General features: G+C 40.4%; 1 protein-coding gene across 1 annotated transcript in view; it reads left to right on the forward strand.

Moving 5' to 3' along the window:
* CFAP54 (cilia and flagella associated protein 54) overlaps positions 1–21,870 on the forward strand; it is a 347,358-nt gene that overhangs the window by 279,203 nt on the left and 46,285 nt on the right. Inside the window, exons 60-65 of the mRNA XM_043967706.1 lie at positions 1,161–1,263; positions 3,272–3,356; positions 7,122–7,220; positions 7,754–7,895; positions 11,318–11,521; positions 12,988–13,202. Coding sequence (XP_043823641.1) covers positions 1,161–1,263; positions 3,272–3,356; positions 7,122–7,220; positions 7,754–7,895; positions 11,318–11,521; positions 12,988–13,202 — 848 coding nt within the window. The remainder of the gene's footprint in view (positions 1–1,160; positions 1,264–3,271; positions 3,357–7,121; positions 7,221–7,753; positions 7,896–11,317; positions 11,522–12,987; positions 13,203–21,870) is intronic.

Consider the following 21,870-nt stretch of genomic DNA (forward strand, 5'->3'; position numbering starts at 1 on the left):
CTGGATTCAGGAGGACTTGAATTCAAATCCGGCCTCAGACACTTGACACTTACTAGCTATGTGACCCTGGGCAAGTCACTTAACCCCAATTGCCTCACCAAAAAAGAAAAATCCTTTATCTAGGGGGCAGCTAGGTGGTGCAGTGGATAAAGCACTGGCCCTGGATTCAGGAGGACCTGAGTTCAAATCCGGCCTCAGATACTTGACACTTACTAGCTGTGTGACCCTAGGCAAGTCACTTAACCCTCATTGCCCTGCCCTCCCCCCAAAAAATCATTCATCTCCTTTAACCATTTATGTAACATGAACTAGGAGTTCTCATTATGATTTTAAAAAACATTTCCTTTTATGTTTTAGGTATCAAGTTTTTGCCTGTCATATTTCCATGACTAGTTTTTATGACAATGTTCCAATACTTACATGTTCATTTCTCCTGTCTTTCTATGAATTATTGGTACTGTCACCAAAGTGATGCCCTTGAAAACATCAAGGGAACAGACTTAGCTCTAAGCCAAGCAGTGAACTCTTCAAGAAGGGCTGGAAAGGACCACATGATTGGTTGATGTTGCCAAGGACTGTTTTTAAATTTATCTTGCTCTTTTTATTTTGGTCTACATTTTTTTGGGGGGCAGGGCAATGAAGGTTAAGTGACTTGCCCAGGGTCACACAGCAAGTGTCATGTGTCTGAGGCCGGATTTGAACTCAGGTGCTTCTGAATCCAGGGCTGGTGCTTTATCCACTGCACCACCTAGCTGCCGGCCTTGGTCTACATTTTTTACCCTGTTAGACAAGGTAGACAATACAGAAGGGATAGTTAGGGAAAAGAGAAATAAAGGAGAGGGACAAGAAACAAAGAATGAATGTAAAAAGAGGTGAATGTGTTCTGCATAAGAATCTTGGAAAAGGCTTGGGAACAAAGGAGACAGGATAAACAGTCGATTAATTGTTCAGTGGTTTCTGTTCATTTGATGACCTGAAGGCAAACAGACTTCTTCATCTGGCTGCAGATGTTGCAACCTGAATTTTTTTTTTGAGACCAATATAGAAAAATCAGAAAGTACATTTGGTTTTCTAATTTTCTAACTTGAGATGTTAGGGGCCCAAATGAAGAAGGACAGAAACAGGTTTAATGCGTGCCTTTTCTCTTTCTTATCTTTCAGGCAAAGTAGAACGTCAAATGTTAATTGCAGATGAGACAAAAGATATGACTGATGATCTCTTTGAGGCTATAAATAAAAGCCTGAAATATGATCAAAAATTTGGGTAAAAAAATCAAAATATCTTTCTTGCCACCTTAGCAGTTTGTATGTTTGGCCTTTTGCCTTGTCCTTCTCTGGGCCTGGGATGGGGGTAGGGAATGAGAAGGGGGAGGGAATTTCTCTTTTAGAATATTCAAGTCATGAATGGTTGTGAAGTCTCTTCATGTAAGCTCTGGGTCACTGGCATACTCCTTCCCTTGTAATTCAGGGAATTTCTGGTTAACAGATGGGCTCATTTGGTTGTCAACCACAAATTTCAGCAGCTCAGTTGTAGGACCTCATTCATTAGTGTGGCCTGTGATGATGCCCTTCCTGAGAGGGACACAACAATCATCAATGGGGACCAAACATCATCATTACCCTCTCCAGGGCACTTGGTAGAGTACTTTACAGTACTGGTGCGTGCATCTCCTAACAGTAAAGTATCACATCACAGGAGCTGTCCCTCTGGTGCAAGTACTGAAGGAGAATAGGCCTGGAGGAGTTTCCTAGGAGGTCCAGTCTGCACCAGGACTAGAATGCAACTAAAGCAGAAGGGGGGGCGGGGGGAGGAAAACCCTTGGATGACTAGTATCAGCCTGCTCATTTCCCTCCCTCCCCTCCACCCCGTTGTCATTAATTCTTACTGTTCTACACTGTCATGAAAAAGCTCACGTGGGTCTATGTACAGGGGCAAGGGGATACTAGGTGGCATTGGCTTTAAGGTTTACCCACATATATTTAGTTGCAATAGAACAGGGGCACTTAATCTGGGGTCCATAGACACTCTAGATTTTATGGGGCCCATGAACTTGAAGGACAAAAAAAAATAAATTTTGATTGTCACTAGCTCTAAGTGAAATTTAGCATTTATTTCAATTATAGTTGTTTTGTTTTTTAATTCTGAAAAGGGGGCTATAGGATTCACCAAGGTAGCAAGAGTCTATGACACAAAAAGATCTTAAACCTCCCAGGTTTTAAGGCTATAGTACTTTTCTAGAGTGTCGTCCTTTTAGGTGTCAAGGAACCAGTGGCAGCAGCCATGATCCTTAAAGAAAAAATAGTGGAAGAGGGTTAGAGAAAATACAATACAAACATTCATTTGGCCTACCCAGCTCCCTCCGTATATGAAACAATTGGCTACAAAAGGAGTCATTTAATTAAGCACTCACTGTGTACCAAGTGCTGTGCTAAGTAAGTGCTGAGAAGGCAAAGAAAGGCCAGCAAAAAGACCTGCCCTCAAGGAGTTCACAGTCTAATGGGGGAAAAAACATGCAAGCAGCTATGTATAAAAAGGGGCAGCTAGGTGGCACCACAGTACACAGAATGCTGGGCCTGGAGTCAGAAAGACTCTTATTTATGAGTTCAAATCCAGTCTTAGATACTTATTAGCTGTGTGACCATGGGCAAAGCACTTAACCCTATTTACATCACCTGTAAAATGAGCTGCAGAAGGAAATGACAAACCACTCCAATACCTTTGCCAAGAAAAGCCCAAATAGGGCCCCAGAGAGACGGACAGGAACTGAAGTGACTGAAGAACAATGTACAAATAAGATCTTTAGAGTAAATTGGAAATGATCAACAGAGGGAAAGCACTGGAATTAAGGGGAATCAGGAAAGGTTTTCCCATAAAAGTTGAGATTTTATAGCTGGGACTTAAAGAAAGTAGGGGGCGGGGCAGCTAGTGGATAGAGCGCTGGCCTTGGATTCAGATCTGAGTTCAAATCCAGCCTCAGACACTTGATACTCACTAGCTGTGACCCTGGACAAGTCACTTAACTCTCATTGCCGGAAGGAAGGAAGGAAGGAAGGAAGGAAGGAAGGAAGGAAGGAAGAAAGAAAGAAAGAGAGAGAGAGAGAGAGAGAGAGAGAGAGAGAGAGAGAGAGAGAGAGAGAGAGAGAGAGAGAGAAAGAAAAGAAAGAAAGAAAGTAGTGGAATCCAGGAGTTGGAGGAGGAGGGTGTGAGAAAAGATTACATGATAATGAAGAGTTAAGATGCTCATTAAAATTCTACAACTTCCGGTTTTCAGGCTGATAAGGAAATCCTACCTGGAAATAGCCCTTTTATATTTACATATGGAGAAGAATATTAAGAAATCCAATACAAAACCTAAGGTGAGCCATTTCATTACTATGTGAGCCCCTCTGGGTTTTGCTTGTATTTATAGGTACTGTGGGTATAAAGCACTCACTGAAGGTGATTTTCACCTGTGGTTTGTGGAAATGGTTGTGGCCCCAGGAATACTTGGGTGCTTGGTGATACAAACATTTGAGACAGCTTGTTTTTGTTCACCACTTATAGCAGACTGCAGCTCTGTAGTCCACTGAAAAATCGGGTCCCTACCTACACTAAGCCCAATTCAATTTTGTTGAATTTTGCAGGGATCTTTATTTATTTAAATAAATGAATTAATTTAACTTATTTATTTAAATGCATGGATTAATTTAATTTATTTATTTAAATAAATTATTTAAATGCATGAATTTATTGAATTTATTTATTTAAATAAATGAACTTTATTTAAATGCATGAATTTATTTAATTAATTTACTTAAATAAATTAATTTACTTAGGCTAGGGAAGGGAAGAGAACAGGTATTTATTAAGTATCTCCTATGTGCCAGGCTCTGTGCTTTATAAGCATGATTTCATTTGCTCCTTGCAACAAGGAGGTGGGTGCTATTTTTAGCTGAGGAAACTGAGTCAGACAGATGACTCACCTAGGTTACACAACCAGTAAATGTCTGAGGTCTAGCTGCTATTAGTTATTGAATTAGAAAATAAAAGATCTTATTCAAACGTTGATGGTTTCCAGATATTTTTCAACATCTTTCGTCTTTATCTTTTTCTGGACTTTTTTTTATATATTGGCTTTATTCAGTCTTCTGAAATTATCAGGCAACCTCATGCAAGGTACCAAGTCAAACAAATGGAGAAGACAACTGTGTGAAGTAGTGCCATAGAGGTTGTTCTATAGTATGTATACACATATGTGTGTATGTATGTGTATGTATATTTATATGTGTATATAAATATATGCCCTTACATATGAGTAGGTGCTTAATAAATTATATTGAATTGTCTAAGTCTTATCACAGAAGGAGCTGAAAGGAGCAGAATCCAGGCAGACCCTTTATTTTTAGGTGCACCTATATTTATAGCAGGACAAAAAAAAAAATTAAGTCGCTCCTTTTCATAGATACAGGAAGAAGACGGGGTGAATGCCCAGCTAAGATTGGAAGGAGGCCTGTAACTTGTTATTTTAAAGCTTGTTATAGAAATGTATGTATTACTGAGCTCCCTCCCTTTGTCTGGAGCATTCAACCTGAACTTTGGCTTACCCCCCCCTCCCAAGACAACCTGAAAGTGATCACATTTTCTAAACCCTCTGCATAGTTCTCAGTTGAGAGGGAGCTTTGGCTTTACCCCCTGCCCTTCCTTTAAGCACATGTAGAGCTAGTACCCAATGAGTGTGAATAATGAATCCCTGGCTGACACCAATTGCCATGATTTACAGGCAATCACTTCAGGGGATTCATTATTTGTACCCTCTGAGACCTCACTGTGTTCTGGTGAGAGCAGATAGACACCAAGATTCAAGACAGGGCAGTCGATTTCACATCCTGCTTGAAGAAATAGATCTTAGGAAATTTTTGTTTTCTCTTCTCTAGAAATCTTAACACAGCCAAGTCCTAGTTCTTAAAGTTAACCAGGAGCAGAAATCATAAGGACATAGATCTAATATGCTCTGATTATGCCAAATGTGGGGTAGCAGACCCTCTGAGAGAATACAGAGATACGGAAGAAAGAAGGGCAATCCCTGTCAGTGTCAGGATCTGTGTGTAAATTTATTAGGGTTTATTGGGTTAATTGAGGGAGTGTACTCAGGAAACTGGGAAGGAGGAGTAAATAGTAGATCCGTGTCCCACCCTTAAGCCAGGTCAGATAGAGATAGAAAGATAGATAGTCAGGTACATAGATAGATAGATAGATAGATAGATAGATAGATAGATAGATAGATAGATAGATAGATAGATAGATAGATAGATAGATGGATGGATGGATGGATGGATGGATGGATGGATGGATGGATGGATGGATGGATGGATGGATGGATGGATGGATGGATGGATGGATGGATGGATGGATGGATGGATGGATGGATGGATGGATGGATGGATGGATGGATAGATGGATAGATGGATAGATTGATATACAGATGGATGGATAGATAGATAAATGTATAGAGATGGATAGACAGATAAATGCATAGAGATATATAGATATAGGTAGGTAGGTAGGTAGATAGATATACAGATGGATGGATGGATGGATATACAGATGGATAGATATACAGATGGATAGATTGATATGCAGATGGATAGATATATAAATATATAGAGATACTTAGATACAGTTATAGGCAGATAGATAAGATACATAAACTGCACAGAAGGCAGAATACCAGGGATGGTGCAGGTTCATATGAGCACAGCTATCTTATGGGATAATTAGAGTTTCTTTTACTATTTCATTCAAGGTCATAGGTCACATTCTCACATTGCCAACATATAGAAATAGTTAAATATAAACTTTATTTAAAAAATACATAAATCAGAGGGCAGCTAGGTGGTACAGTGGATAGAGCACCAGTCCTGGATTCAGGAGTACCTGAGTTCAAATCCATCCTCAGACACTTAACACTTACTAGCTGTGTGACCCTGGGCAAGTCACTTAACCCCAATTGCCTTACCAAAAAAAGAAACAAAACAAAACAAAAAAAACATATAAATCTCACTTTAGTCATACATATACACCTCTTTCTCATATTGAATATTTCTAATAATAACAACTAACATTTATATAACAACCTGTGGTTTGCAAAATATTTTGTGTGTTATATACTATTTCATATGATCAATCAGTTGAATTGTCCAATTTAAATTTTTATCTACTTCCCCTGCCTGTTTTTAGTGCTTATACTAAAAACCTATGAACTGACCAAAAGTAGACAGCTAGATGGCACCACAGTGCATAGAATGCTGGGCCTGGAGTCAGGAAGACAACTTGCTCAGTTCAAATCCAGCCTCAGACACTTCCTAACTGTGTGATCCTGGGAAAGTCACTTCACTCTGTCTGCCTCAATTTCCCCATCTGTAAAATGAGCTGGAGAAGGAAATGGCAAACCCCTCCAGTATCTTTGTCAAGAAAATCCCAAGTGGTGTCACAAAGAGTCAGGCATGACTGAAAACAACGACAACCACGACAAAGTGAAGTAGGGGGCCCAAGTAACCCACTACTAAATAATCAACCTAGAAAGAATATTTGAGATGGGAAAGTTTGCTGTGTAGTATTTTCTCAGTCATCTTTTGAGTCTAAAAAGAACAAACTCAAACAATTTATTAAATTCACGTCCAATGTCTACTTTCAGTCCGAGTAGTTATGAAATGTCAATTCCATCCTCACAATTGTAGCACCATACTGCCATTTGGTACACTATGTAGTGCACTGTGCTATAAAACATCCCCACCCGTGTCTCTCCTTTGTACTTTCTTACCTTTGAGAAGAGAGAAATCTCCATTGAAAAAATCAATGAAAATGCCCCCGGACTCTTCTTTTTAAAGCCATTTCAGGAAACTCTGTGATTCAGTTGTCACTTTAAACATTTTCCCAAATGAAAACTCATCCAAACAATGGGCCTGAGGAACAGGGTTCTATTCTTATATTTTCCTACTTGACATACTACCAGCCCAGATTTTGCAGATCTTTAAAGGACAACTGGTTTGACTAGAGGGGACCGTCCTTAAAAGATAAGAAGCCTAGGATTGTTCAGTGGCCAACTTCCCATTTTCATCAGAAACTTTTTGGTCATTTTGTAGGCTTCTTCCCGAAACCAAAGTCCATCAAAGGAAATGATAGGAGAAAAAGGTGAACTGTACCGGACACTGTCCTGGATGGCAATCCGAGCTGCTTCACAGGTGGGTGGCACTAGCTTTCATCTTCCTTTGTGCCCTTAGATCTGTAGTCAGTTCCTACCTTGCTGCCAAGGAAACACAGTACAGCTAGTTAATTACACAGGAGAAAGCCGAAGTCAGACTCCCTGGGATTTCTGCTGGTGTGAAGTTCTTCAGAATAGTTGAAAGTGGACTCTGTCTGAACAGTGCCTTTAATCAGAACTCACTAGGCCTTTTCCTGTTTGCTCCAACCTTTATTTAACGAAATGGGAGATGTTTGTGTGCAGATCACATACAAAGAGAGTGGTTTATTTGAAATGATTTATGCAGTAATTAAATTGTCAACAACAATGACTTATTTGACTGACTTGAATTTATGTGTGTGCAGGCAGGGGGAGCAGGGGGTCAAAGTAGACTTTTCTAGGTTGTCTTGATTTTTTCCCCCTTAGAACACAATGCCTACATAGGGTTTTGTTTTGTGATTCTCCTGACTATGTTTATAAAATGTGATGTGCATAAATTTAGAATGGATTCTAAATAATTTGTTAATTATTTAGGTCAGTGAAGCTATGCTAGTAGCTCAGAAGCTAATTAGACAGAAGAATATTTTGATGGACAAAATCAAAATGATCCTCTTCCAGAATATCCCAGAATTTGCTGTTGTGGACATCACTTCTACATATGAAGATTATTTGACTGGTATGCTCATTTATCAAATCAGTTTTTTGTTTAAGGCTGAGATATGTAACCAAGCATCAGGGATTTGATTATGTTTAAAAAATTTAAGGTCTGTGATGGCCTAGAGCAGGGTTTCTTAACTTTTTGAGGGGGAGGGGAGTCTAGTGGAGCCTCTGCACCCTTTTTCAGAATAATGTTTTTAAATGCATAAAATGAAACATATAGGATTACAAAGGAAACTAACTATACTGAAATATCATTATAAAGCATTAACAAAAGCAAGTTCATGGACCCCAGGTTGAGTTTCTGCTCTAAACTAAGGCTGAATGAGCACTTCAGGCTCTCATTAAAGTATCTTTAATCTTTTTTTATGGACTGAATTGACCCCTGTGTCAGTGTCTAGTGAAGTCTGTGGACCCCTTCTCAGAATCATGCTTTTAAATGCATAAGATAAAATATGTAGGATTACAAAGAAACCAATTACATTGGAAACAGTAAAATATTAAAGAAACAAATTTATGACATGGAAATATACATACATATATACATGCATATATATGTGCTTTTTTCTTATCACATTAAATAATGAAATAATGCATTTAAGGTATGGGCAAATGAAAGTCTAATAAATACAGTCATTTCTAAATAGTGATCAGTGTAAACAATATTTTGACACATCTTCAACAAATCTAACGTGACATGGAAATACCTGTGATTTCTCTTGGTGATGAACCACAGGTCTTGCTAACACACCCATGATTTATTGCTTACATTTATAATAGGAGGAAATACTAAGAGGTTAGGGAAACTATGGTTGTAATATTTTTCCCATACAAGTTCATAGACCTCCTGAAATCTATGAACCTCTGTCCTAAAGGGACTTGGAAAGGAAGAGCGCGGAGCGTGGTCCTAAGAATTCGATAGAATTCTGTTTCCTAGATTCTTGCTACTGAAAACTACACAGAAAAATTCTAATCCTTCCACAGGCCATGTGTCCAACACTTGAAGCCCACTATCTTGTCCTTCCTAAAACTTCTCTTTTCTAGGCTTTAAATTCCCAATTCCTTCTCTCATATCTTGGTTAATATTATATTCCTAGATCCCTTGCTGTTAAGATATTAACCAATTTGTCAGCGTCCCTCATAATGCCCAGAATTGAACAGATTGTATTCTAAATGTGAAAGACATGGGTTAGGGGCAGCTAGGTGGCACAGTGGATAGAGCCCTGGATTCAGGAGGATCTGAGTTCAAATCTGGCCTCAGACACTTAACACTTGATGGCTGTGTGACCTTGGGCAAGTCACTCAACTCCAATTGCCTCACCAAAAAAAGAAAGACATGGGTTAGTAGTAAAGAAAGCTCAGGAGACTGGCTTTTTATTCGAAACAGTCCACATATAGAGAGGTGATAAGTGGGGTCCAGCAAGTAATATATAAATAAATGATTGCAAAAGGATTATTTATGTGGGAGTAAAGAATCCATACAAGTCTGACAGTAACCCCCTCCCTGCATTAGAAATGTCAGAAAGTTTCAGCTGATTCCCTAAATTGGAACTTATAAACAGCCCTGAAGACTCAGGGACTCGGGAATATTGGACCACCTTTCAGTTCAGTTCATTCAACAAACATGCTCTCCATAGGAGTTCAGGGTGTAAGGGAAGGTAATGAGCCACACTGATGAAGGTCATGGTTCTTAATCTGGGGTCTCTTTATTTCCGTTTTTTATGGGGCAATCAGGGTTAAGTGAATTGCCCAGGGTCACACAGCTACTAAGTGTCAAGTGTCCAAGGTCGGATTTGAACTAAGGTCCTCCTGAATCCAGAGCCGGTGCTTTATCCACTGTGCCACCTAGCTGCCCCTATTTCAGGTTTTTTTAAGTTATTTTTCAACATAATTGGTGTCCTTCATGTTCTTTTGGATTTTATTCATTTAAAATCATCAATCCAAGAAGGTCCATTAGCTGCGCTGGGCTCCCAAAGGGGTTCATGACACAACAAAGGGTTAAGAACTCTTGTTTTAGAACCATAAAAAATGTTCACACTAGGTATTTTTGTTTGTTTGTTTGCTTGTTTTTTGCAGGGCAATGAGGGTTAAGTGACTTGCCCAGGGTCACACAGCTAGTAAGTGTCAAGTGTCTGAGGCTGGATTTGAACTCAGGTCCTCCTGAATCCAGGGGTGGTGCTTTATCCTCTGTGTCACCTAGCTGTCCCAACACTTGGTATTTTTTAAAATGGAAGGATATTGTGCTTTAGAGATAGATTATAGGGAAAATAAAATACTGTGAAATAGCCATTACAGCAATAATTGCCTTAAATTTTGCAAAATCCTTTACATATATCTTACATAATGGCCCATAAGGGCAGAGCACACTTTGATTTCTTTTTTAGCTCAAAACCTTGATCCATATATAACAAATGGTCTAACTAGTAATTTCCAACCCTTCTGCAGTCATGGTGCCCTGTTCCTTGTTTTATCTTTCAAAGCCCTTGTACTTATTCACATAAACCACCAGGACAGCCATTCTGAATTGATGAGCCCATGCAGAGATAGATTTTCAATACTTCAGGGACCTGTGATTTTTGTGGGGTCTCCCTTCTGCTAGTGCAGACCTCAACCTTTCTGTGTTAGAATAAACAGTCATTGGGGGCAGCTAAGTGGTGCAGTGGGTAGAGCACTGGCCCTGGATTCAGGAGGACCTGAGTTCAAATCTGACCTCAAACACTTGACACTTACTAGTTGTGTGACTTTGGACAAGTCACTTAACCCTCATTGCCCTGCAAAAAAAAAATTTTAATTAATTTTTAAAAAAGAATAAACAGTCATTTTTGGCAAAAAAAAAATGATCAACAAACACAGGCATTTCAATATAAAAAACAAAGAACAGTTTTCAATGTCAAAAACGGTAATAGAACAACTTTGAAAAACTTCCAAGTCAGCAATCTTGGGAAATAATCAGAGCTAAACCATTTGCCCCCTGCAGCCAGCCTGGTGATGCATCTCCTTGGGCTCGTGCACCGTTGAATTGGCACAAAGCTTTTCCATCATATTGTGAATTTTTTCAGGAGTAAAGAATCCATACGAGCCTGACAGTCACCCCCTCCCTGCATTAGATATGCCTGAAAGTTTCCACCAGTTCCCTAAATTCAGTCCTGCCCTGAAAGCCACAGTGAGCCAGCCATATTGGGCCACCTTTAAATCTTTCCTATATGCAGTTCCTTTATGTAGCTAAATGTTCCTTACTATTTGAACTTCTGGTAAGTAAAATGGCCATAATTTTCTTTAAATAGTGGTGAATAAAATGAAAATAGGTTTCCCCTGTAATTGAAACTGTCACCAAAGAATATAAGCATCTTTTGGAGTGAAATAAATGAGTTTTGGAAATTAATTTTAATAAAAACAAAGTCATACCAGAACATCGACTGTTTATTTATTTATTTTTTTTAGCCAGCTATAAAGCCGTCTTCAAGACCCCCTTTTCCTCTCCGAGCCAATCTGTCAACATTGAGGACAGTTCAAGTTTGGAACAAGAGCTTGAAATCACTGAGAGTGAAGAAAGTGAAGAGCCAATTGAGCCAGATATCTCATGGGTGCAACTGGTCCGCTACTATACTCACCTGTTAAGAATTAACAATATGAACACCCTGCTTGGTATGCTACTGGGGGCAGGGCAGTGGTTTCTTCAGAAGTCTTCCTGATTCCCATTCTTTGCTTGCTCCTCACCCATAGCGACAGGAGCAATAATAACAGCAAGTGTTTATGAAGCACTTTAAAAGCCCCAATACATTTTTTCCTCATTTGATCCTCACTAGAACCTTAGGAGTTAAGTGCTGTTATTATGCCCATTTTATAGATGAGGGAACTGAGGCTGAGAGAGATTAAGTGAGATGCCAAGAATCACACAGCTAGTGAATGTCTGCAGCAAGATTTGAACTCAGATCTTCTGGACTCCAAACCCAACCCTCTTTCTATTGGGACATCTGGTTTCCTACTACCAAGTCCCTTTGAGGACATCAAGAACATTTTGAATCATGAAGAAGTCTATGATTTAATCTGTGTAGGGAACTCCCAATGTGGAACCTGACTCTACCAGATTTCAGACCTACAATTTATCTGTAATTTATGGTCTTAGACAATTGTGATAGGCACTGAGAGGTTAAGTGACTTATTCACTTAAGCACAGTTAGTATTCGTCAGACACAAGGAAGACTTTAACTCAGGTTGCCCAAGGCCAGACTTAATAGAAGGCACATAATGTTCTAAGTTAATTTATACTCTTGCTCTGTGTTAATAAAACTTCATGCCCACTCAGCCTTGTACAAAACAACAGAAATACGTATTATTAGATGTGATATGTTCCTCTTAATGGTGCCCATTTCTTTTAAGTTAATATTCCTTACGTAGCTTCTAGAAATTGTCATCTTAAAAATTATCTTAACTGGTCTGCATCAGTCTATTTGCCAGATCTTGAAAGAGTATGTATACACTGTCACCCTTGTCCATGAATCAGTGCTAAGGTTTAGTCAGCTTGGGTCTGGTGATGGGAGTTAGGAACTTGGATTAGGGGCATTCACCACAGACCAAGGGCCAGGGATGGGATGGACAAGCAAGTCGGCTGGACGAATCCAGACACCAAGAGCAAGAGCCATCTGTCTAGGAGGCAAGCTGTGAGCACTATGTGCAAGAACCAGCAAGAGGCGACCAAAGGGAGGGCTTATGGGTAGGGACAGTCAGACATGAGTCTCTAGCAGTTAAACGGACAAGAGGAGAGAAATTTGAGCGCGCGCGCACACACACACACACACACACACACACACACACAGATGAAAGAGGCTGAAAGCACCTGGCTATCCCATCTCCTGACTTTTCTTTCTCCTGTTCCTGCGTGGCAGGAGACAGATCTATTGGGCCTAGTCTGGGCCCCGTTAGATAGGCCGGTCTGCCTACCTACCCTGAGCTGGGTTAAATGCGGGCAGAGTGCTAACAGTAGTTGTGGGGAAGGAAGTTCTCACACTGAGTTTAGTTACCTAGCTGATGGACGTGATGTGCCTTCTGAATGTGACCATTCCTTTATTGAATGCTTCACCTAATGAAAGCCTTTCTTCTTCCTTTTTTAGCTTCTCCAAAGCCAGTTTACTTAGCAGATGAAGTATTCCACACTTCCGTTTTCAATGCAGATCTGATTTTACGTCAGAAAGAAATGTATAATTTCCTCAAAAATTTCTTAAACGTTTTTACTCCAGCCTGTATTGAGCCATTTCCAAAAGACCTTCTTATTCCAGTGGAAAAATTGGCCAACGATGAAAACCCCCCAAGTAGGCAATCACTTAAGGTAATGATTGTTTAAAAATAATCCTGATGTTTCTTAAAGGAGCCCAGAAAACTTCAGGCGGATGTCAGGAGGCCTTATTCTTCTTTTCTGAGAAGAATCAAGTACCCTTCTGCTTTTCAGACGTTGTCTCCCCCATCGGATTGCAAGCTCCTTGACAGTAAGGACTTGTTCTAGTCTTTTTTTGTACCCCTAGGACTTAGCACACTGCTTGTCACATAGAAGGTGTCTAGCAAGTATTCACTGACTGGCTGACTATTGTATCATAGGGCACTAGACTGGAAGTTAGGAAAAGTGAGCTAACACCATGACCCTGCTCCTGTGCCTGAGTTTCTGAATCTGGGATAATCATGTCTTCCCCATTCTACTTCTCACGTGAGGAGGAATAAATAGGGCCATTGACTCATAACTCCAGAGCTTAGAAGGAACCTTAGAGGTCTTCTGCTCCAACCCCATCATGAGGAAACTGAGGCCCAGTGGCCTTAAGTGGTTTGCCCACAGTCTCCTGATGCCAGAGGAGTTCTTGAGTCATATGTTGAAGGGATTGGTGGAAGATGATAAATAAAACTGCAGCGCCCTGTAAGATATGCTCATGAGATCACAGATTTACCACTCGGAGGAGCCTCTGAGGGCATCTAGTCTAAGCACCCCACTTTTACAGACATGAAAAAGTTAAAGCTCAGGGAGGTTGTGAGTTGCCTGTGGTCACAAGGGCAGTAAATATTGAACCCAGGTCTTCTAGGTAGCAGATCTTCTTTTCTAGCACCTTTTGGTAGGCACAAAGAAAAGAGCTTAGGATCGTACTTGTTAGACTATGGGTACCTGGATGTGTGGTCAAAGGAAGGCCCTGGGTAAGGCCCATCCCCTTGCCGTGAGCTGCTATGCCTTTCATCTGCCCTTTAGTAACCTGACCCTGCTTATCTTACACCTTGTCCTTCATGGACTCTGGCATCCTTGGGGTTCCTCACCCAAAATCCTCCATCTCCCAAATCTAAGAATTTTCACTGGTTGCCCCCCAGGGCTGGAACTCTGCCCCTCCTGACTTCCCAGAAGTCCATCTAAAACCCCTTCCTTCTGCAGGAGGCCTTTCCCAACCCCCTTTCATTTTGGTGCCTTCCTTCTGTTGATTATCTCCATTTTATTCTGTATGTAGCTTATTGGTACACAGTTGTTGGCATGTTGTTTTCCCGCCCCCTCTCCCCCCACCACCATTAAACTGTGAGTTCCTTGAGGGCAGGGTTTGGGGGTTTTTTTAACCTTTCTTTGAATCCCCTGTAGTTTTCATAGTACTTGGCACATAGCAAATTTTTTTTTTTGGTGGGAAAATGAGGGTTAAGTGAGTTGCCCAGGGTCATGTAGTTAGTAAGTGTCAAGTGTCTGAGGTTGGATTTGAACTCAAGTCCTCCTGAATCCAGGGCTGGTGCTTTATCCACTGTGCCATCTAGCTGCCCCCAGAGCAAACTCTTAAATGAATGTTTGTCGACTTGGCTTGATTACAAGGATAGGTTCCCTAGGAGACCCTGTCCGGTCTAGAAGCATATGAGACTAAACATTAGGAATCTGTAGTTTTGCATTAGCACCTCTTCCCCCATTAAGAATTCCTCAGGGGGCAGCTAGGTGGCGCAGTGGATAGAGCACCAGCCCTGGATTCAGGAGTACCTGAGTTCAAATCCGGCCTCAGACACTTAACACTTACTAGCTGTGTGACCCTGGGCAAGTCACTTAACTCTCATTGCCCCGCCAAAAAAAAAAAAAGGGAATTCCTCAAGAGAGCTCAACCACAGTTTCCTCTAGGTCTAGGCACACCTCTTTCTTCAGGAAGGGCCTTGGTCAGGATGGTGATTTCTTCTTCTTTTGTGAAGTTACTGCTGTTTAGTACCTCGTACAGATGCTTCTGAAATGTGCATATGTCCTTTTTTTTTTTTTTTCCGGTAAGCTTGGAACTGTGATTTCATTGAGGTAGGGCACTCCCAGGTAGAGAAACTCCCTCCACCAATGCAGGGCAGTACCTGAGAGTCTTAGAGAATTGTCTAGGATACTGAGTTCATTGACTTGCTCAGGGTTACACAGTCATTATATATTAGGGGAGAGGCTCAAGCCCAGGTCTTTCTGACCCTGATACCAGCATTCTTTATGCACTTGGCTAAGCTGGATAGACAGTGACACTTAATTGCCACAGTTCACCTCTCACCGCTTGCTTCAAGCAGAGTAAATGAACTCTAAGTCAAGGGTGTGTTCTTAGCCCACCTGTTGAGGGTTTAGACTTAGTCTGCCATATTAGTATTCTATACTGTGGTTGGATACAAACCTAATATACTTGAGACTTCCAGGCATGAGAAGGCAAGAGACGTAAGACCTAACATCTCTGTCACTAAGTACTAGAATGACCTAGAGCAAGTCACTTAAATTCTGTGTGCCTCAGTTTCCTTATATGTATAATAAGAAAGTTGGACTAAATGACCTCCAAGGGCCCTTCCAGCTCTTGTAATTCCTGAATTCCATGAACTCCAAGTTTACACTGGTGTGTCCCAAACCAACAGAACTACAAACTAGACCTTCCCCACTGTAACGATTGGAATGACGCCACCTGCTGGAGACTTCCAAAAACAAAAACAACCAAAACGCAAAGGAAGGAAGAATGCAATCTAAAGGAATTTAAACTTTGTAGCTCCACCAGCACCCACTACAGTGTTCTGCACAGAGTAACCACTTAATAAATGTTTGTTCATTTTGTATAGATCTACTTTTGCCAGCTAGAATGTTGGTGTTTTGTTTTGTTTTGTTTTTCCCAAAACAGCTACATGGTACAATGGAACACTGAGCCTGGAGTCAGGAAGACATGATTTCAAATCCAGCCTCAAACACTTACTAACTATGTGACCTTAGCCAAGTCACTTAACCTTTGCCTCTGTGTCCTCAACTCTTAAAATGGGTATGAGGGGCAGCTAGGTGGCGCAGTGGATAGAGCACCAGCCCTGTATTCAGGAGGACCTGAGTTCAAATCTGGCCTCAGACACTTAACAATTACTAGCTGTGTGACCCTGGGCAAGTCACTTAACCACAATTGTCTCACCAAAAAAAATGGGTATAAGAATAGCATTTACCTCCCAGGAACTATTGTGAAAATTGAATGAGATAGCCCATAATAGGTGCTTAATAAATGCTTGTTTCCTTCCTTCCTTCCCTCCTTCCCAGGAAAAGAGTAGTTTTTAAATGTTAACAATTCTCCTATCTGTGATTAGATAAAACAAATCTATGATAATGAACATGACCATTTTAAAAGTTTCATAAATGGAATAGATTGTCAATATGAGTTTGAGGGATTTTTAAATCATCTCTCAAAAAATATTAAGTAACTTGTATGTGTCAGGCACTGTTTTGGGCCCTGGGGGTACTAAGACAACACAAAACAAACAAAAGACCCTAAAATTCCAACTTCTGTAAGAAGCTTTCCCTTTTTTCCCTTAATACTCATTCCTTCCCTCTAATATTCTGTCCAATTTATTTTGTATATATATTACTCATATATTATTGTTTTCATTGTGTTTCTTCCAGTTAGCTCCTTGAGGACAGGGACTGTTTTTGCTTTTCTGTGCATCTGCTTTGCTTAGCACGGTGCCTGGCATATAGTAGGGTGTTTAATAAGTGCTTACTGATTGATCAGTTGGATGAAATCAGTCCCTGTCCTTGTTGAGCTCACATTCTATAGAGGGAAAATAACATATACATGAGTAATAGAAAATAGTTATATTCTATTTTGGCGAATAGCTACTAGCATCTTAGGAGAATTAGGATTAGTCTCTTGTAGGAAGGAGCACTTGATCTGAGCTTTGAAATAAAGTAGGTGTTTTATGAGGGGAAACTGAGGAGGGAGTGCTTCCCAAACTTCAGGATGACCTGTACAAGGGCACAGAGATAATAAAAATTGCTAGCACTTATATATCTGGTTATAAACCAGATAGTTTGTAAACTGCCTTACATGTTATCTTATTTGATCCTCACACCAAACAGTGAGGTAGGTACTGTAATGGGAATTTTTTATTTTAGATTTCTTTTTATTAATTGTATATTATTTGGGTCTTAGTACCATTCTTTATGCAACTTTTGGTTAACTGAAAGCCTGTCTTCTGTTAATATTTGCCTCACCTGACCAAAACCTGTCCCATGAGGTGTGAAAATTTACTTATAGCCTTAAAAAGTCCTTAGATAAGAATCTAAGAGGAAGAATTTCAACTGTCTCTCACTCCTTGGTGACATGTAAATCTCTACCTCTCCACCCTCAAATCAGCCTATTTTTGAATCCTCTACATGCAGTTTAATCTGTAACCTGACTTAATTTACCTATAGAGTTTATTTAGCTACCTTTGTTAATTATAAGATTATGACTCTGTTTAACTAAATTTGTTCAACTTTTATATAATTGAAGGAAGCGTGGGATTATAAATCTGTCTTTTCTTTAACTCTTATGACCTAAGAGGAATTAACAAGCCTGCAATATGTAAAAGAATAATTTCTCTCTGTCATAATTTTATCTATAAGAGGCCTTGTGGGAATCCTGATTGTTCAGATTATTTTTTGTCGAGGTCTGAACCTATGCTTAAGCACAATAATAAAACCTAGATTTTTCTTACCTCTATAATTTCTATATTGTGGTAGATATATTTCAGCAGCAGTTACCTACCATATGAATGCAAAGAAGAGATGACTTCTCCCATATGTTGTTCAGTAGTTTTTAATCATGTCCAACTCTTTATGACCCCTTTTGGAATTTTTTTAGCTAGGATACAAGAGTGGTTTGCCATTTCCTTCTCCACCTCATTGGACAGATGAGGAAACTGAGGCAAACAGGGTAAAGTGACTTGCCTATCAGGGTCACCCAACTAGTAAGTGGCTGAGGCCAGATTTGAACTCGGGAAGATGAGTCTTCCTGACTCCAGGCCCAGCACACTATCCACTGTGCACCTAGCTGCCCATTTCATTGGGTACATTGAAACCAAGAGAGGTTAAATGACTTGACACAGCTAGTGAGGCTCTGAGACAGGAGCTCAGGCCATCCTGACTCCCAATGCAACTCTCTATCCACTATACTACATGCCCTGTGGGTGGGAGATGGAATCTCCCGCTATGGGAGAATAGTGAGTAACATACTTAAGGAATGTTCAGAATTCATCTGCAGGATCCATTCTCCTGAGCATGTGTATCAGAGTTTGGAAATTTCTCCTAACCTTTCAAATCCTGCCCAGAAAGTTGCTGTGCTTGAATATTTCCTAAGGATGAAGCACCAAATGTGCAACCTTGAATAAATTGTAAATATATGTGACAATTATAACAGCAGCAGTGTATCAAAGAGTTGTTTCACTCTGTTTGCTCTTCTTCTGATATAATTAGTGTAACACTCTCCTAGGAGAATCAGCCTGGGAGATCACTGTCATGTGCGTGACAGGTGCAAGCGGTGTAATCATGTGTTAGTTTCACTGGTGTAGACAGCTAACAAGCGGAAAGCTTTTTGGGGTTTTTTTTTTTTTCCATCAACTCTAAGCTTCGTTGATTTTTGTAATAACACTTTTTTTGAGGCTTTAATCACTCAGGAAGCTATTTCAATCAAACCCTTCCTGTAATTTCATACTTAAACCTGCTTCCCCCCCTCCCAACACAAAGAAGTAATGACTTTTTCCAAAAAAGAGCATTGTTTTGTGTTCACCAGCTCCCATCATCTCTGTATGTCTGCATATCTTTGAGTCTATTGAAGCTTTATGATGGAAAAACAAAGGTGCCAAACAAATGACATTAACAGTTCCAAAAGAGGATGTAATTAAAATCCAGTAGAGTGCTGAAGTATTCATGCTCAGATTTCACAACCCTCTGGTGACAGTTCCCTGAGGAGGGGGGAGGGGGAAGGAGAGGGGGAGGCACTTGATATCTTTGGGCTGGAGATTGGGAGAGATTTGGGGTTAGAGTTAGATAAAGGCTAATCCATGCAAACCACACTCTCTCCATTGTGCTGGTTGGGGCTGGGGCTGATTGACTTTCTTTTTTTTGTTTTTTTTTTGGTTTTTTGCAGGGCAATGAGGCTTAAGTGACTTGCCCAGGGTCACACAGCTAGTTAAGTGTCAAGTGTCTGAGGCTGGATTTGAACTCGGGTCCTCCTGAATCCAAGGCCAGTTTTTTATCCACTGCACCACCTAGCTGCCTCTATAATAGTTTTTTTGTTTGTTTTTAGTGGGGCAATGAGGGTTAAGTGACTTGCCCAGGGTCACACAGCTAGTGTCAAGTGTCTGAAGCCCGATTTGAACTCAGGTTCTCCTGAGGAAATCAGCTGCCCCACTGATTGACTTTCAAAGAATAAAAGAAACCTATTAAAGGTAACTGCTACATAGCCCATTAATTAATACTACCATTAAACTCATTAGTAACAATACCTTGCATTTATATAGGCTTTAAGGTTTACAAAGCACTTTACATAAGTTGTCTTCTTGGCTCTCAGCTGTCAGACCATAAACATTTGCCTACTATATGTACTGTGATAAGAGCTGGGGTTACTGGGCAGCTAGGTGGCACAATGGATAGACCAGTGGGCCTGGAGTCAGGAGGAACCTGAGTTCATATCCAGCCTTATTAGCTGTGTGACCCTGAGCTTAAACCCAATTAACTCTAAAATAATTTTTTTTTTTTTTTTAGGGACAGCTAGGTGGCACAGTGGATAAAGCACTAGCCTTGGATTCAGGAGGACCTGAGTTCAAATCTGACCTCAGACACTTGACACTTACTAGCTGTGTGACCCTGGGCAAGTCACTTAACTCTAATTGCCCCAACAACAACAACAACAACAACAAAAAACTAGTTTACAAAGAAAAGCAAAAGAGGGTTACAGTTCTCAGTCTAATAAGGGAAACATTCAAACAACATGCAAACAAGCTATACAGAGGACAAATTGGAGATAATCAACTTGGGAAGGCATAAGTAAGGAAGATTGGGAAAGACTTTGGGTAGAATTTTAGCTGGAACTTGAAGGAAGCCATTGTTATCCCCATTTTACAGATGAGAAAACTGAGGCACCAAGAGATTAAATAACTTACCCAGTATTACACCAGTAGTAGGTATTTGTGCTAGGATTTTAACTCAGAGGCCTTTCAAAGTTGTATTTTGTTGTATTCAAGATAATGGAAAACTACTGGCCTGAATTGCTTTTGAATCCTCTCAGAATTTATCAGTTATATTTCCTTTTTTTGTTGTTTTGGTTTTGTTTTGGTTTTTTTGAGAGGCAATGGGTGTTAAGTGACTTGCCCAGAGTCACACAGTTAGTAAGTGTCAAGTGTCTGAGACCAGCTTTGAACTCAGGTCCTCCTGAATCAAGGGCTGGTGCTTTATCCACTGCACCACCTAGCTGCCCCTTTATCAGTTATATTTCTAGGCTAATTGCCTTTCATATGTGGTCCCAATGTTGGGCCATTGTCTTTTAAACTTATCTAGACGTTTGATGACTGTCTCAACAAAGTCAGTTGGATTCATCTTGGGCCAACTATAGAGAAATGAGCTATTTTTCGGGATCATAATTGCTATGTAACCCTTTTATCTGCCCGCTCAGGAGTGAGTTGACTGGCATCAGTTTGCCTTGATTTGCAAAATTGTTTAGGGACCGTTGAAGAGTTTAATCTTCTTCATGGGACTCCTGGGTCCCACTTTTATCTTTCTGCAGCTTAGTTAGGCAAAGGTCTTAGATTTTACAACCTCTTTTTCCGACAGTTCCTTAAGATCTATTTTTGACACATTTCCACATTGAATACGGTAGCTCTCCGTCAAAGCATTTTTCATCTCACAGGTCGACAACTTGAAAGGTCAGTGTCTCTATTTCCATTTTTTATTTGAGGCCTCACACTGACAGTGCTGTCTGTATATTTCTCTGAATAGGGAGTGGGATAATACAAGGGATAACAGAGCCACACCAGGAGCACCCACCTGAAGCCCCTTCCCAGCCTGGCCACTTAACCCTGAGATGCATCAATTTCAGTAGATTTGAAAAATGATACTCACAAACACCTTCTTTTCCCCCTCAAAACCCCCCAACAAGGAGTTAATTTCACAAAGCCCTCCGAACATCATTAAAGACAGTCTTTATCCAAGAACGGAGGGTATTGTTGGGGTTATTGTCACCCCTTTGATCACCCTGTTTCTCAGGGGTGATATTTGACACTGTGTGGTGCCCTCATAGGTCTCTCTCAGAGAACCCGGTTAATTATTTATGACAATGCCAATTTGATCCCACACATTTGTATTTCTCCACCGATACTGATTTTCAGGCTCATGCTCCCTAAGAGAAGCTGTAATTTTTTGATAGGCTGAGTGCCCCTGAATTCACCCCAGCCAAGTGATCACAAATCAGCCACAGAGGAAGTAAATGATAGCAGCAAACTGTAACCCCTAGGAGCAGAATGCTCTCTTTTGCATGTGGTACAGAATCTTCAACATCATGGATGCTGCTGGCACTGAATGACTCATACATTAGGGAAAACCTTGCCAGGCTGTCTATTGGTGGATGAGCCTCGAAGGGCATTTTTTTTTTTTTAGTGAGGCAATTAGGGTTAAGTGACTTGCCCAGGGTCACACAGCTAGTAAGTGTTAAGTTTCTGAAGCCAGATTTGAACTCAGGTCCTCCTAACTCCAGGGCCAGCTC

This window comes from Dromiciops gliroides, chromosome 5 (assembly GCF_019393635.1).
Source record: "Dromiciops gliroides isolate mDroGli1 chromosome 5, mDroGli1.pri, whole genome shotgun sequence".
Lineage (NCBI taxonomy): Eukaryota > Metazoa > Chordata > Mammalia > Microbiotheria > Microbiotheriidae > Dromiciops > Dromiciops gliroides.